The sequence below is a fragment of the Acipenser ruthenus genome, chromosome 1 (assembly GCF_902713425.1).
Source record: "Acipenser ruthenus chromosome 1, fAciRut3.2 maternal haplotype, whole genome shotgun sequence".
NCBI lineage: Eukaryota > Metazoa > Chordata > Actinopteri > Acipenseriformes > Acipenseridae > Acipenser > Acipenser ruthenus.
In genome coordinates, this window is record NC_081189.1 from 64,048,357 (window position 1) to 64,066,022 (window position 17,666).

At 36.9% G+C, this 17,666-nt stretch overlaps 1 protein-coding gene across 17 annotated transcripts in view; it reads right to left on the reverse strand.

Moving 5' to 3' along the window:
• LOC117421382 (teneurin-3-like) overlaps positions 1 to 17,666 on the reverse strand; it is a 932,247-nt gene that overhangs the window by 38,073 nt on the left and 876,508 nt on the right. For 9 of the 17 annotated variants that reach the window (XM_059027478.1, XM_059027514.1, XM_059027469.1 and 6 more), the window contains 6 exons: positions 15,500 to 15,601; positions 14,927 to 15,121; positions 13,103 to 13,303; positions 7,328 to 7,513; positions 2,470 to 2,496; positions 913 to 933 (listed from right to left, as the gene is read on the reverse strand). In XM_059027478.1, the coding sequence (XP_058883461.1) occupies positions 913 to 933; positions 2,470 to 2,496; positions 7,328 to 7,513; positions 13,103 to 13,303; positions 14,927 to 15,121; positions 15,500 to 15,601 (732 nt within the window). The remainder of the gene's footprint in view (positions 1 to 912; positions 934 to 2,469; positions 2,497 to 7,327; positions 7,514 to 13,102; positions 13,304 to 14,926; positions 15,122 to 15,499; positions 15,602 to 17,666) is intronic. The other 8 variants (XM_034035717.3, XM_034035716.3, XM_034035721.3 and 5 more) reach the window with 3 other exon arrangements.

Below are 17,666 nucleotides of genomic sequence, written 5' to 3' on the forward strand. Positions count from 1 at the left end.
TAACATGTATTAATCATATTGCTTGAAACGTTATATGGTAAACAATATGTATCAAAATTGTGCAATTCCGTAGTTAGATTATTATGCACTCACCCACACTCATTTAACCTTGGGGTTAAGTTTCTGTTAATGTAATACTTATTTCTGCTTTGCACAGTCCCGCCCCAATCAGACAAATACAGCAAATCAGCAAGCGGTATAGGTCTGATTGATGGAAACGATCCTCACAGGACGTAATTCCCGCCCCCAGACAGCTGTGTGCTTTTAGTAATAGTTAGTAAAACAATTCCATTCCTTTAGCGACAGCTCGCGCAATTTACACTCACGTTACATGCTCAATAAAATCAATCCATTTGTGGTTAGAGAGGCGAGTTAAAAAACCTGACCTGGCTTAAAATGTCCGTAAATTCTGGAGCCTGTTGGCATCCCTGCCAATAGGACAGGTTTAACATCTTGTTGTTTTTTTTTTTCCACCAGACACACTACTAGGCAAAAGTGGAACCACAAAAAATTATTTCCTCTTTCTTCAAGGTAGCAGAGCATCCACGTGAAGTTACAGCACATTCAAAATAAATGCAAAATGTATAGGGTGTTTTGTGACAGCTATACGCAGAAAACACATTCCTTTTCACAAAATAAGCGAAGCCCAGGAAATAACTAAAGCAGCTTAGCATCTATTCTAACAGACATTAGGATTCAGGCTGCAAATGCATGAAATAGGACCAACAGGATTTTCAACAAAACGTAATAGCTGTGTGTGTTCGACTAGTTAGGACGGACAAGAATGAAATACCATAAGGACCACAATAAAACACTGATAGATTGAACAAAAAGACGTTGACGTCGTGCTTCAAGACAGACAGCAGAGAGCGATTGTTGGTGACAATCTCCCTAGGGCTATTGTGCCTTTACCTTTATATCCTATCTTGTCTGCTATTACAAGCAAGGAGGGAAAATTTGGGAAACAATTAAAATAGCCTTATTTTCTATAAATGATTTATTGACCAACAAGACATATATGCAAAAAGCAATAAAATAAATAAATAAATGAATGAACAAAACAACATTGCTTCCTAGCAATGAGGCATACAGCCAAGGTAGTTGATGTGAATGCTCAATTTGAAAGATCTGACAAATAATTATGATATTTTCTTCACAGCTGTTATTTTTCTGTTTTGAAATTTGGATTTTTGGCAGATACAATAAGGGTTCATGGTTTTGCAATAAAAAAAAAACTAAAAAAAAAAAAAAAAAACTATTGAAAATCCTTGCTTTAGTTTTTTTTTTTTCCTAAAGGCTGTTATGTATTTTAATTAGATAACATCTTTATGACATAGTTAAATGCATTTATATTTTTATTTATTTTTCTGACACCGACTTGACAATTCAACTATTATAACCAGTACCATAAGGAATAACTAACTTAATCTGACATCCTCATTTTTATTTTATGTCCATTACAGCTTTTAACTGCATCTTATGAAATATTTTGCTTCTTTTTAAAAGAAAAAATATTTGATCAAAGTGAATTTTAATTGTATACATTAAGAACTGGGATATTTATTTATTTTTCTTTAAATTTAGTCGTCGCCAATGGTTTTTACCCTGTTTTTTTCCCCCAATTTGGAATGCCCAATTATTATTTTTATCCTGGTTCACCGCTGCAACACCCCCAGCGACTCGGGAAACGGAGGTTGAAACACGCGTCCTCCGAAACGTCTTCCTGCAAATCCGTAATTTTTTTCCACAGCGAAGCCACCAGACCTATAGTGCCGGAGGACAACACAGATCTGAATGGCTCCACTGCAGACCCGCAGGCGCCCTATCAGCCACAGGGGTTGCTGGTGCGCGGTGAACCGTGGATTTCCCTGCCGATCTAAGCCCTCCCTACCCGGGCGGCGCTCGGCCAATTGTGTGCCGCTCCCTAGGAACCCCCGGTCACGGTCAGCAATTACATAGTCTGGATTTGAATCTGTGCTCTCCAGACTATAGGGCACATCCTGCACTCCACGCAGAGCGCCTTTACTGGATGCGCCACTTGGAAGCCCCGAACTGGGATATTTATTTTAAATTGGTGGTTCAAGAATGATCTTAGTCACATACGGTGGTGTGGTATACCAGTACAACTCTAAGGCAACTGTTAGAAAGTGAATGGTTTTCATTTTATGTCTTAAAGCATCAATCTGCTTCCAGCATAAAATGCTTAGTTTAGAAAAGAAAATGATTTCCCTTTAATGTGGAATGTTTTTGTTTTAAGAAAACAGCAAGTTATGGGTTATCATCATGGTCTAGAGGTAAGTTTTGAGCATTTATTTTCTACTAGCTTGTGTGAGACATGATGCTGTAATCCCATGTTAAATAACGGAATGGCAATTGTGTGAATGGAAATATCAATAAATGTTATTTTTAAACCAGGTGTGTTACACGATTCATACAAGAACAGCACAACAAGGAGAGAACATACAGTACCTTTAACTATCTTATCCAGATAGTGAGCTTGAGAAATGGAAAGGAAAAAAGAACAGACAGACATTTCAGAACAGTGTCCCATTGGAAACGAGAGCTAAAGTTACCACATTCAAATAAAAGGAGTATAGCTATATAGCTATAGTATAGCCCACAGAGACATCACACAACACAGACATAACAGCCAGGTTACAACACACTGTATATTACATTAACTTCAGTTATTCATATTGTAAATGCATAATACATCAATCAGATCACTGACAACAATATTCTAATGTTATCCCCGAGGCTGTTGACCATATTGAGCAATAACTGCTCCAACATTAAAAAGAAGCATTGGCATTTGGCACAGTGCCTCGAATTCCCTTGATTCTTTTCTGCTGCTTCCATAGGTTTCTTTCTTTCTTTTCTTACAGCAGCAGCTGTATGACATGTATTTTAAATGAATACGGACCATGCAAAGTTAAAAAGCAATAACATAATGTAATCGTAATAAACTAGCAGGAAACCACTCAGAATTTTTGTTTTGTTTTGCTTTTTACCGTTAGTTTTATGAAATTGTTTTATCCTTCTGCGAAAACTTGAATTCTCTATAAACTTATAACAAATCTCACATAAACACAATTAAAATATAAATCAATCCAATATTCTTATTAGATCTGTAATAAATCAAAAATATATAATTTAGATCCAATCCATGCACAATTAGCAAGTGTATTCTGTTTTATTTGGGCTTTTAAATGAATGGAAAAGCAAGGGTACAGTTGTTCAAAACAACATATCATTATGCAAACAATGAAGAAAACAGGATGACACTTCTTTTCAACTACTATAACAATTCCTCACATTGTCATTCATCACTTTGTCATCAGTTGTGTATAAATTACTTATTTACCATAACTCACTGTCTTTTTAAATGTTCATAATATTAAAAATGGAACTTTCAGCATATGCTTGTGAATATGTTTTCCACAGTAACAAAGTAAAAATAACAACTATACAGAGACTAGTCTCAGCTAGATAAAGATTAAAGGTCATGTTTTTACAAGCATGTATAATGCAATCAGACACCAAACATATGGTTCAAAAACAATCAGAATATCCTTTAACCTTAGAATTTGGTGATTCAATTAGTGGAGGCCAGAAAGCTTGCTAAATTATTATCCATCTAAATCTTTGGCACATCATCATAATTGCTTTATTATTAATCAATTGGTTCTTGATGCTATGATAAAAATGGCACTAATCTGTGAACAATTATACAACACGTCTGCAGAGTTCAATTAACTCATCAATTTCTCAATTGCCATTTACAGCACCATGGGTTTATTACCTCATACTGCAAATAAATCTGCCATAAAAGATTTTCTCGTTATGTTTTAATCAGGCTAACAGGAGCATGGCTATGTTTTTCCAATACTTGCATTACTAGACAGAAACTGGAGAAAATCTTTGTGAACTGTCCACTTAATTTTAATTGAATAGCAAAGATACCCCAAATGTTTTATCAGATATCAGCACAATTAAGTAAGCTATCTATATCATTCATGTGTGGAATGGCATATAAATAATGTATGCCTACACTTAAAACTGATTTGTTTAAAAAATTTAATTTAATTTAATGATTTGGATTTGTTTAAAAATATATTGCTTTTGAATGTCAGACAGATCAAGTGAATTTGTAAGTAGTACAGTCCTCCTGGGACACTTGTCAGGATGTATCTTTGACAACTACCAATGAGAAGAAACTAGGTAAGAATCATTACATCTATTTATTGATTTTAAATCACTGCACACAATGCTATTTGTTCATGCAAACCCACATAATAGATCTAGTTGTCAATTGGATTCTGGTTAGAATCCAAAGAGGTCAATGACATGAATGAGGGTTCTTGAAAACCTACACTACCTATATATATATATATATATATATATATAGTTTTAAAGTAGGTAGCAGGACCACAGTCCCCACAATGCCCGGGGGTTGGTAAACATGGCTAACCAGAAAGACACAGAGTTTCTTAATGAGGTACATTTGTCAATAATTAAAAGGACAAAGGTGTATATAAATAGGGCAATGTGGCAGTAGTCGGTTGGTCTGTGGGAGGGCTATGTCCTGTGTACAGACCTGAGCAAAACCCAAGAAAAGGCATATTGAAACTTTGTTGGATTTGTTTTGTATATCGGGAATAGGACTTTGTTTTTTTGTTTTGTGTTACTGCAGTGCTCCCCTGTTAAAAAAAAGGACACTAACAATAAATATACGGGCACTGCCTCGTTTAAACATATTTGCTATCGTGAGCTGTGTTTATTTATATCAGAAGACAGTGGAAAAGATCCCAAAAGTGACAGAGCTTACCCCACCTTGTCACTATATTATTATTTGTTTATTTAGCAGACGCGACTTACAGAGACTAGGGTGTGTGAACTATGCATCAGCTGCAGAGTCACTTACAATTACATCTCACCCGAAAGACGGAGCACAAGGAGGTTAAGTGACTTGCTCAGGGTCACACAATGAGTCAGTGGCTGAGGTGGGATTTGAACCGGGGACCTCCTGTTTACAAGCCCTTTTCTTAACCACTGGACCACACAGACCGCAGCAATAATAATAATAATAATAATAATAATAATAATAATAATAATAATAATAATAATAATAATAATAATAATAATAATAATAATAATAATAATAATAATAATAATAATAATAATAATAATAATAATAGTAGATCTAATTCCGTTTTTAAATACAAATTCATACTTCTGCTTGTTCATTTTCCAACGTTTTGCATACCGTATCCTTGTTAACCATTGCATATAAAAAGACCGTAGTAATACTTTTGCTTTATACTTGAGGGTGTACAATACAATGTAATTTTGTTATAAAACAGAACTGTTACTTTGTTCCCACTGACACACAACCTTTTAACAAAGTTGCTGGAATGTTTAAATTGAGTTACGATGTTGCTACAAGGTTGTGTGTTAGCGGCTTCTCAATGACCGCATGAAGCATGTGAAGCTAGTGATCTAATATAAATGCCAGTCTCAAATAATCGCCGGTCTCCAAGTGTGGTCCAGTGGTTAAAGAAAAGAGCTTGTAACCAGGAGGTCCCCGGTTCAAATCCCACCTCAGCCACTGACTCATTGTGTGACCCTGAGCAAGTCACTTAACCTCCTTGTGCTCTGTCTTTCGGGTGAGATGTATTTGTAAGTGACTCTGTAGCTGATGCATAGTTCACACACCCTAGTCTCTGTAAGTCGCCTTGGATAAAGGCGTCTGCTAAATAAACAAATAATACGCGCTGGGTCTGCTGGCAAATATTGTAAATAAATGTCAGAGGTGTTTAATTGACATTTTACGATATATATATATATACACACACACACACACACAAGTATTGAGACACTATAATAATTAAACAGCTGTGGTCTTGGTAAGTGACAACACTTCAGGTGAGTTCCGTAAACAGATGGTCTCACCCACCAAAGCTTAAACATTAAAGACTTATTTTAAAGAAGGTGTTGACAAATAATCCAGAAAAAAAGACTTGGTTTTAATAAAAAGTGTCCCATTAAGTCAGATAGTTCCTAAATTACACTAGCATGGTGTTTGACGGGGTGTTCACACACACAATGAATGATTCACCATTATATATTAAAGAAAAGACATACACAAGATAGTAATATGAGCAATATGTATCACTTTATACACATGCTAATGTTATAAGTGGTACCATTCACATCTTTCCTCATGATCATTTTTTTTGTTTATGTACTGGGCTAGAGCTTATGCCCAAAGGTGTTTCAATGGGTCCACATCACAGTAATATTTAAGGGGTGAAAATAGGTGGCTAAGATACTGCATGCTACTCTATTAGCGGCATACTGTAGCACTTAAAGTGAAGCAGTGGAGGAGGAGTGTCAAGATGTAAAAATCAACATTTTGTCCCGCGGGCATTACTAAGGCAAAAAACTCCACTGTAGAGTGCACAGTGGTCTCTAAAATGTCGATTTTTGCTACTTTGGTCTTTTTCATCATGTACAGTAAAGCTTATTAACTATTTTTGTTGAAACACAAGTTTACAAGAAGGGAACTGACAAAATAATCAATGCTATACACAGCATAATAGGTGTAAGACCCGCTGTGATTTATTGATCGATGGTTGTAAATTGATTGATGGTTGTGTTTTTGACAACATAAACGTCACTTGAAGTGCTTCAGGGTAAAAACACTGATTTTTGTGTAAATAATAATAATAAAAAAAATGTAGTGTGTGTCTCAAATACCATTACCTGTAAAAGAAAAAACTGTATACATGCAGTACTGACAAAAATCATCTAAGATTTTCATTTATTATTAGTAGACGTTACATGAAATGAAACCCTGCAGAAAGAAAAAAGTAATATTCCTAAAAACGAACACACTCGTGTAAAAATTACTTTTTCTTACAAAATGAATGTGCACTGCAGCTGTTGATTAAGCAAACAGGCTGTGACTGTTAACGATCTCCCTTCCCATTGCACTGGTGAATCAGAATGAAAACAAATAGACAGTCTTTCTTGTAGCTTAAAGGCCAAATTTTCATTTGAATAGGCTGAATGCACGTACATGAAAATCAATGTAGCTTGATAAACAAGTCAGTGGTTAAGGCAGTCCTAGCACTGAATGCTTCTAACATACCTAACATAGAAAATGTAATGTAATAAAACTGTTGTATTCACAAGACACCAAAAAAACAAAAAAAAAATATTGGTTTGTCCCCAGAATACAACTTAAATTGCTGATGAAATAAATATGACATTATATAGTGAATTAAGTACAGCTTATAAAAATGTTTTCATGTAGCAAACTTACCAATGGTGCAGTGCTCTCCGTTCCAGCCCTGGATACATTCACACTTGCCATCTTTGCAGGTGCCATGCTCTGCACAGCGAGGGTGGCAGGCTCTCTGGTCACACACTGAGCCCGTCCAGCCTTCCTCACACCGGCAACTCCCACCAAAACACACCCCATGGGAGCCACACTCCACAGTGCAGATCTCTGCCATAAGAAATGAGAAATAGAATCTCATGTTCATAGATGTCTTGTATCAAGGACTTTATCTCATATCAGTGTATTTCCTTTTTTTTTTTGGTTTCCTTGATTTATTCATTCATTAAATAAAATGTAAGCTACCAGAATAAATACCCTCTTTAAAATAGGGATACAGAGAGCATGATTCATACAAACACACTTTTGCACAGTGACAAAACATGTTTCTGGTCACTTCAGGGTATGTTCTGATGACATTACAGAACACATGAACAAAGCAGAGGTGTTTTTGATCTGAAGCGTGTAAAGAGTCCATTTGCTCTACTCATTCCACGGCTGTCAGTCAGTCGGAATTCACAGTTACGATCACAACGGTGAACGGTGAATTACGGCAAATGATATAATTTAAACATTTATTAAACAATATGTTGTCGTTTGATAACAGTGAACATTAAACGTTATAGCTCAATAGATAAACAACTGGATCATGTTACAAATCCTACATATCTTTACTATCAGAAGGTATTAAAAATGTATTAAAAAAAACATTTTAAAATACATAATCAGAAAAGTGAATTTGATCTGTTGGTAATTACTTCTCTATGCGTTACTGTTCTATTAGGCATTATTAGCAGGGAACTGTGTTTGTTAATTCATTGTTCATTTTAGTTTTAAGTAATGAGCCTACAGCTCTGGAGCAAGCTAATATAACTTGAGTTGTTTAAATCAATATACAAAAAGAAAAAAGCAGGTTGCTGTGTGGGTGTTTTAAATGTTATACTAGGAAATGCAGAATGTGAGTTATCAACAGATTTCAATTCCATAAAACTTGTACTGTACTCCTGCTACTCTTTCCCCTACACATTACACACTACACATAATAAAGCTGACAGACCAACTGGTACTAGGGCAATTATCGGACTGGATTTATTGCACTTCCCACAATAAGGGAGAACAGAAAACAGTAGAATTAAAAAGGATCCAAGGAGTATGGTATAAAATAAGTATCAAAAAAGGATCATCTCTTTGTGGCCTCTAGCAGTCTGGACTTCACTTCTGGTTTATTTCTTAGTCACAGGAGAACTTTAGCTGGCAAGGCAATGTTTCAATCATACCAAAAACCACCACAACAGCAACACATCTCTAAACTCCATCTGCTTGCTTCTAGTGCACCTATTTAACTTGATGGAACGGATACTACCACTGTGGAGTAGTGGTTAGGGCTCTGGACTCTTGACCGGAGGGTTGTGGGTTCAATCCCAGGTGGGAGATACTGCTGCTGTACTCTTGAGCAAGGTACTTTACCTAGATTGCTTCAGTAAAAACCCAACTGTATAACTGGGTAATTGTATGTAAAAAAAAAGTGGTATCTGTATAATGTGATATCTTGTAACAATTGTAAGTCGCCCTGGATAAGGGCATCTGCTAAGAAATAATATAATATAAATACTTTTGTTTTCCTCCTCTGCTATTAAATTGTTTTTCAAAGAAAACAGATATATTTGAGTGGATAACTGCCCCTACATAACAAATACATACATACCTATATTACTAAACTAATACTGGTATATTTGGCAGGGGAATCAAATCAACATTTCATCTGAAGACGTTTTGAAGTTATTATTTAACAACTGTAAGAAGGTAAGTTACATTGCATAGAAGGACGGTGAGAAAACAGAATACCTGGAGATCAAACATTGATCCAGTCTTCCTATGTCTAATACAGCAGATAATTTGATCCATACCTTTGTCTCATCAAGAATTTTACCATGACAATACCATATTCGCTGTTGCTGCTTGTACTTTAAAGGGTTAGCCTGTTTCCGCACATTGGAAATGCTGCTGTTGGAGTTATTGCAAAACCAAAAAAGTTTGCCATCAGATTTGTCCGGTTCCAGCTGCACTTCATTAGCTACTAGTGTGCTTCAGTATGCTTTACAATAATGTCACTGACATACATACTATCAATGGTTTAGGCCATGGTTTAATATTGGTTCGTGGTCTACTGCAAGTTCCTAGGACAAGAGGGTATTAATCTGTTATGCACCTAGACCTAGAATTTCTTGTCAAAATCTATAAAAGATTCTGAAATGATTGCCATCTTCAAAATGCCTTCTATTTCCTTAACTATCGTGATAGCATTTTTAGATACAGGTTTCATTTTTATATGCCATGTTATCAATATATAAATCCTGTACAGAGAAGGTAGGTGAGGTGTCCATGCAGGGGGTTTCTTGTTGGGCTTTGTATATAAGGTTACATAACATTTATTGTATGATTGTTTCTTTCATGGCTGGCTATCTGCTAGGGATACCCTCTTTGTACTGTATCACATTTGTAGGACATTTCTGTGTATATCCTCCAGTAATAAATCTATTCTGATCTGACAGGGGCAGCAGTGTGGAGTAGTGGTTAGAGCTCTGGACTCTTGACCAGAGGGTTGTGGGTTCAATCCCCGATGGGGGACACTACTGCTGTACCCTTGAGCAAGGTACTTTACCTAGATTGCTCCAGTAAAAACCCAACTGTATAAATGGGTAATTGTATGTAAAAATGTAATATCTTGTAACAATTGTAAGTTGCCCTGGATAAGGGTGTCTGCTAAGAAATAAATAATAATAATAACAACGTGAGACATTGGGACAAAATACAAATATTTTCACTATATGGGAGTCAATTATGGTGTTTACATGGACAAGTCAAGACAGTTTTCCTCACAATGTTTTTGCCGTACTTTTCAGGAAATGCGTTGCTATGCTGTTCTGATTTAGGAAAAAAAATCGGCCGTACCAATGCAGATTACTCAATTCATAGTCATTTAGGGGAGGGGATATTTAAATGTCCATGTCTGCCTAGTAATTAGGAAAAGAACGACACTGAATATCGTGAGGAGAGCGTCATGCATTGCCATGAAGATTTAAAAACATTAACAAGAGAAAAGAATTAACTTGCTGTTACGCACATTCTGAATTATCACACATTACTTGTTTGTGTCTCGTTACCTTCCCAATACGCACACACACACACATAAAAGTATATAAAATAAAACTTGTACTAAGTACAAGTTTTACTGCTTAAAAAATAGATATGCGTAACATCTAAAAGTTTTATTTGATTAGTCTATAAATGTATGTGGAAAAATGTGGGAACACAGGGGGTTACACTACAATACAATAAAAAACGGTATGATCCTTAGGCCTATATGAATATAAGATTGAGAACAGGGGGATATGTGTGGTGAAAGAAGAGATAGAGCTCTGTTGTTCCTGGGACATCTTAAAAGAATTATAGATAGAAAATACGACTACTACAACTACTACTACTACTAATAATAATCTGAGGCTAAAAGTTCAGTTAGTTGTGTGTGTGTGTGGTTTTGTACGGCTTTGCTGAGGAATAACGTGAGATTCTGCCAGTTAAATGGGATCTTGACTACTGAAATCTCGTGACACACAAGCGCGATTCCTGCTCCAGTTTACATGGGTTTTTAAAGCTGTTTTTATCGTGAGAAAGCGATTGACCCTGCCCTTAAAGTTGCGCTGACCGGAGGACGTTCTTTTGCTGTTTCACGATGTATTTGCGTGACAACGCCACACAGTCATGACGATTTTCACATGCATGTAAACCCAGCCAATGTTTATGTTCTGTAAAGAAATGACAAAAGTCTTTGGTAAGATTTACTGCTTGGCAGCTTATCAGTCAGGTGTTGAAAAGCTATGACTGCGGTTAGCTCTGACCCCAAAAGTTACTAAAATGTTTTATATAAAAGATTGTATGAAGTACCATAAAACTTCAAATAATCGCCTGTCTCCAATAAACGGCGGGTCTGCTGGCAAATATTGTAAATAAACGCCGGGTCTCTATTAAACGCCGGGTCTCTGTCATTGAAGCTGTGGAAGATGAGGAGGAGCTTGAGCGTAATGAACTGCTAATAAGTGACAGCGGTGAAAGTGACTCCCAGGATTAATACATAATAATAATAATAGAAAACCTGATTTAAGGTAGGCCTACATGTAATGCATATTTGTTTAATGCAGTTATTACGTTATTAAAAGTTTTGATAATTTTAAGCGTGCTGAAAGTAGGCCAGATACAAACCTCTTGGTGTATTTTAACATGTTTTTCTGTATTAACAATGTTCAAGTTTGAGATTAAACAATAAATTATTTTTGATAATGATATTTATTACTTTTATTGTTCATTTTTAAAAACAGTTGAGAAGTTTGTATTTATTATTATTATTATTATTATTATTATTATCATTATTATTATTATTATTAACAATGGTAGATTAAATACAAATTCATAATTCTGTTTGTTCATTTTCCAACGTTTTGCATACCGTATCCTTGTTAACCAGTGCATATAAAAAGACTGTAATAATACTTTCGCTTTATACTTGAAGGTGTACAATACAATGCAATTTTGTTGGAAAACAAAACTGTTACTTAGTTCCCACTGACACACAACCTTTGTGTTGTTGCTGGAATGTTTAAATTGAGTTGCAGTGCTGCTACAAGGCTGTGTGTTAGCGGCTTCTCAATGACCGCATGAAGCATGTGAAGCTAGAGATCTAATATAAACAGCGGTCTCAAATAATCGCCGGTCTCCAATACGCTCTGGGTCTGCTGGCAAATACTGAAAATAAACACCTGAGGCGTTTAATTGAAGTTTTATGGTACAATTGACCCACTAAAGCTTTGTTTGTTGGTTAGCATAGTGTATTATTCAGTGAAGAAAATCTATGAAGCACCCCCCCTGTATCTGTGGCTGTTTGATGAAACTCCCAGGGTTCACTCAATTGTACTTACTTGGTTGGATTCTTTTTATAGGACAGCTTCCCCTTCTATTCAGAGACCATGGATAGGCTGATTCCCCTGTCAGCACTTCAGGATATTAACTGTGGAGAAGGGTGCTGGATTCTGTGGTGCCCTTTTTACTTGTGAATCAATGTGATCAATTTTTCATTAGGGAAAAGGTGTTTATCTGCTTTTAGCACACCAGCTTCCAGCATGGTATGTCGATCCTCACAACGAACTTATTAATTAAAGTAAATGTAATTGAAGTGGAAATGCTGAGTTAATTAATGGACTAACCCCCTACTGCTGGTTGAAGATGAAGAGATGTGCAGGTGGGGCCTTTGGTCTTCATACCCATTATTAATATATTTCTGTATTAAGTAGTCATCAACGTATTTGTTTATTTATTTAGATATCTTTTTATAGTGAGGTAGACAATTTTCCTGTCTAGAACATCATGTGTATGGGTGTTTCTAGAACACAAGATCAAAAGAGGTAAAGCTTTACTGTATTTCTTGAACAGACTGTTAAGTCGATTAATGTACTATCCTTTAAACTTTGAGGATCTGAGTTCCAATCCAGGTTAGGCCAGGCATTGCTTTGAGGCTCACAAAGATTGAACACCACATGCAAGGTATGTTTTTGTTGGGATTGAAACAACACTGGGATTCAACTATACAGCAATTGTTACGATGGTGATATGATTCTACACAGAGTGAGTAAAACATATTTTAACATATTGAGAAATGTATTATATTCTGTTGATGTAGATGCAACTTAAAATTTGATCATTTCTCACCGACTGAGCAGTCCGGGCCAGTCCAGGTGGGATCACATGTACAGGTGCCGCTTTCAGCCTGGTAGCTTCCATGCCCAGAGCACTGGTCAGGGCACATGGTTTTCAATGTCTCACAGCTGGTGCCTCCCCAACCTGGATTACAGTGACACTCCCCATGGATACACATCCCATGTTTGGAACAGGACGGGTCCAAACAATCCACTGATTATATATAGAGACAGAGACAGAGAGAGAGAGAGAGAGAGAGAGAGAGAGAGAGAGAGAGAGAGAGAGAGAGAGAGAGAGAGAGAGAGAGAGAGAGAGAGAGAGAGATCATAAATAATTATTATACCTGAATGCCTGGTGGTAAATTCCATTAAACAAATACATACTTAAATTGATATCCTTATATTTATAAATATCAGTACACCTATAGTAACAGGTTCAACTTTTTTTTTTTTTACATCACTGAAGGTTAGGATTAGAAAATGTATAATTTTCATCACTACCTGTAAAGCTAAATGTGAAACCTTGTAAGTTGTAATAACTAAAAGTAGTCGATGTCACAGGTTTAACTTTTTCAGCACTAAGTTACTTGACTACCCTCATATCTAATTTGTTTCATTGCTGTATACTGAGAAATATGGTATATAGTAGTATATTGGATTTAGGCTTACTGATCTGCTGTTTTGAGTGGAGTTATCTTTCTAATAGAGTGGACTGATCTTAGTGGAGTTACCTTTCAGAGAATTACAGGTCTATTGTTGAAATAGTTAAATTACAGCAGGAGAAACTTATAGCTTATATATGATTTTAGAAATCTGTGAATTGAACATGTTTAGCTGCACAATGCAACCCTCTTGACATGATACACAGGGACCTACAGCTTTGAAACATCCTAGATATTTAGGGTCAACGTCATGAAAATGTTATTCTGGCGACTTAACTGCATTACTGTTTGTGTAGGGATCGTTAAAATCCATTTTGTTTGAGGGGATGGGATTCTTCCCTCCTAAAAAATGGGCTTTACATTTGAAGGAGCATCAAGAATATTAGCATTTCATCAGAAAATGCATAACTGATGTATCATTTTACCCCTCCATTTCAAACACAGACATCTATTGCAATCAGCTTTTTCAGTTGCTGCTTCTGAATGTAGGCCTGCAGTATTAGACAGTGTCTATAAGTGAATCAAAGTAAAGATTTGCTTTGTGAAAGGGAAAACAAACAGTGTATTTTAAATGTTTTTATGTACAGATACAGTCTTGAAAAAAGGTCATTGATTGTCAAAAAGAAGTTACTTAAACAGGTGAAACATGATTGTTTCAATTATTAACCTCACTTACTTGGTTACTGTAAAATCAATCACTGGTATCATTATTAAAGTCTGATTGTGCACATTTTAAACAGAATGCTAACATTGGGTCTTAGTAATCTGGCTGCATGGGTGTGAATTAAATGTCTGCCTTCTTTTGGTCTATAACAAGCATGCAGGCTGGTTTCCATAAAATGGGTAAAACCAGACCTCACCAATCAGGGAGACTGAAGATCAATGGGTGTTTCCACTTACAAGCAAATTGTCTACTGCCAAAATATAAGCAACACATTTTGCCAATCTAATGAACCTTGAAGGGGAGATCCAGGCAAGTCTCAGAAGGGACAAGTCTCGGACAGGCAGTATGGTATCTGACCAGTAGGGATTAATACAATACAGCCAAGATCTGTAATTCTGCGTGACTAAGAAGCTCTCAATTACACATGACTCATTCTGCGCTCTACTTAGCTCTACTCGGGGCCTCAAGTAAGATTTTATTTTTTTAAAATCATTTAGATGCACATTTTTACCTTCATCACAGTTTTCTCCTTTGTAACCAGTATTGCAGGCACAAAACCCCATGATGCAGATCCCATGTCCCCCACACTGAATGTCGATGCACTGAGTGTTTGGCACGTCACACTCTGTCCCTTTCCACCCGCTGAAACACAGGCAGCGTCCTTTGGAGTACTGTCCATTCCCACTGCACAGCACAGGGCAGGCAGCTGTGCATAACGCATATCAACATATTAGTACACAAACCAGAAACCTGTTTACTATGCTTTGTAACAACATCTGCACAGGTAAACATGACACTTCCAACCAAATCACAGCACTTTAATACCTCAGTTGCAATCTTTATAGCCAGAAACCAAACAAGAACAGTGAAACACACACACACACCAATTTAAAAAGGTAAGTGTACATGCTCAGAAGGCAATTTATATGGAAATGGTTTTTACGTTATTTCACAATTTATTATGGGGATTGACACGATATGTAATTTCAAGGCTTAATTTCAAATATCTTTGTTTAACCAAATTGACACCAGTCTCATTGCTGTTCTGGTTGGACAGAAGGCAATGTGTACTCGATGCACATACCTCTTGAGCAATCTGGTCCAAGAAACCCAGGAAAACAATGGCATGTTCCAGAAACACACTCTCCGTTCCCATGGCAATTGCGTGGACATTCCATAACAGACTCTACAGGAACATCAGAAAAAATGAACAAATGAATGATATTAACATCTAATATCTAAATGATCCAGCCCCGACAAGGGGCAGAGGAGTCAATAACATTGTAACTGTGTTTGGGACTTTGAAACTGACAAGCTACTTTTTCAACTGAGCAGATTATAGCACAGGACTGTTTCAGAACTAAGTTACTGAAAGAAAATTTTAGGATTAGTAAATAAATAGTTTCAGAGTTTTGATTTAATAAATAGCTTTCAGAATCTAGCCCAATGAGATTTACTAAAATATCAACTTCATTTGCAAATTTTATTTTAAAAAAACTGGTACCCATTTAGACAATTTTTTACATTTTTCACTGATATGTGAATGTGAACCATGTTTATTCAATTTTTAGACAGAACAATACATGTTAGCACTTATTGACACCATGTATGATTGTCACAAAGACGGCCGGAGTGGGTGGCGTCAGACCAGAAACAGGAACACAAACGACAGAGAGATGGGGTTTTGGTGAGGCTGAACGCGTGATCGCGTTCAGCATTTAATAAACAGAACAGAAAATAAAAGGGTTTAACAGACAAAACACGGGACACGGCACTACACGCCAAAATAAACAGGTAGACAAAACGGACAGACACTAACAACCAGGGACGAACAAACACGGTGAGTGAAAACACTTATCTTTACTCTTTACGCTTTTGCTTTCTTACTTTCTCCTCCTCTCTCTCCCGTTCTCCACTCACCGAACACCTAACCCCCAGTGAGTGAAAACATGCAGCTTTTATGCAGTTGTACCGAGATTCGATTGCTAGTCAATCATTCAATTGGAATCTCGGTACAACTGCACGTGAATTAATTAAAGTGCAATTCCCCGTGCTCACATACTATTACTTTTTACTTGCACGTGATGTGATGTGCCATCCTCGTGCCTAACTACAAATATACAATTTACACACACGTGAAACACAGACCGCTTATATCCCGTGTACCAATGCCTATACACCAACATTTACACACAACACGTAACATATAACATACACAGGGGGGGGCTCTTTGCCACAATGATATACAAACTAAAGCGGTCATACTAGTTTTAAGGTGTCTCAGGCTGTATTAACGAAGCATGTTTGAAGTGTTGTGGTTCCACATTTTAATTAAATAAACATACCAATGTTATATACTGGTATATTTTGTTAAAAGGTATGTACGCATTATCTTTAACCATATGTCTGTAAACGCAATAATTATCAATGTAACAAATACTGGTACTGTACAATTCTTGAAAAGACAAGAGGGATTATAATTAAAAGACAAAGAAATGTAGATTTACTTCAAAGTAATATTTAAAATATTTTAAACAATGTTTCACCACGTAATGGATTAAAAAAACCAGTCCAACTTCTTAGCCAGAACAGGTCTTAGTTATGGAGCATTCAGAGATAGGAGTCTTCTCAAACAAGCTCCTCTAGGCTTTTGATGTAATTATAGATACTCAACCCACCTGGGACACGCAACAGGAGACGCATTGCTATGCAACTAAATGAGCAGGTAGGCTCGCCCGGTTCAGAGTTGATCTGATTGGCTGGGGGCGTGCCCGCGGAGCCTGCGCGCAGCTCAAAAAGTGTCCGCACCACAGCTTGAGGCCACTGTACTGCCACAGCCTTACAGACGAGCGCTAAGCAAAAGCTTGCTGTGTTGACATGAAGGAGGAGAGCGTCCGCTCCATGGAGAGAACTACTACACAAAACCCTTCCACTGCAAGACGGTGCTCGTGAAGGCATTGCCCAGCCGAGGCTGTTTGAAAAGGTAGTTTGAAGAGGCCCGAAGGTCACCGCGAGGATGCCTGGACTCTGGGAGCCCAGAAGTAGGTCAATTTAGGGGATGTTGATCCCAAAGAGTATAGAGAGGGTTTGTGTAGGGTAGTAGGTTCCTGGAGCAGGATGTTCCTTTTAGTGGGACTAGCGCTCACCTGGTGTGGCAAACTTTTTTTTTTTTTGCTTTGTTTTGTTTTGTTTTCTTTATAAAATCTGACACTGGGGCTACCATTGCTGGTACCCTAGTGGCAGTACCTGTG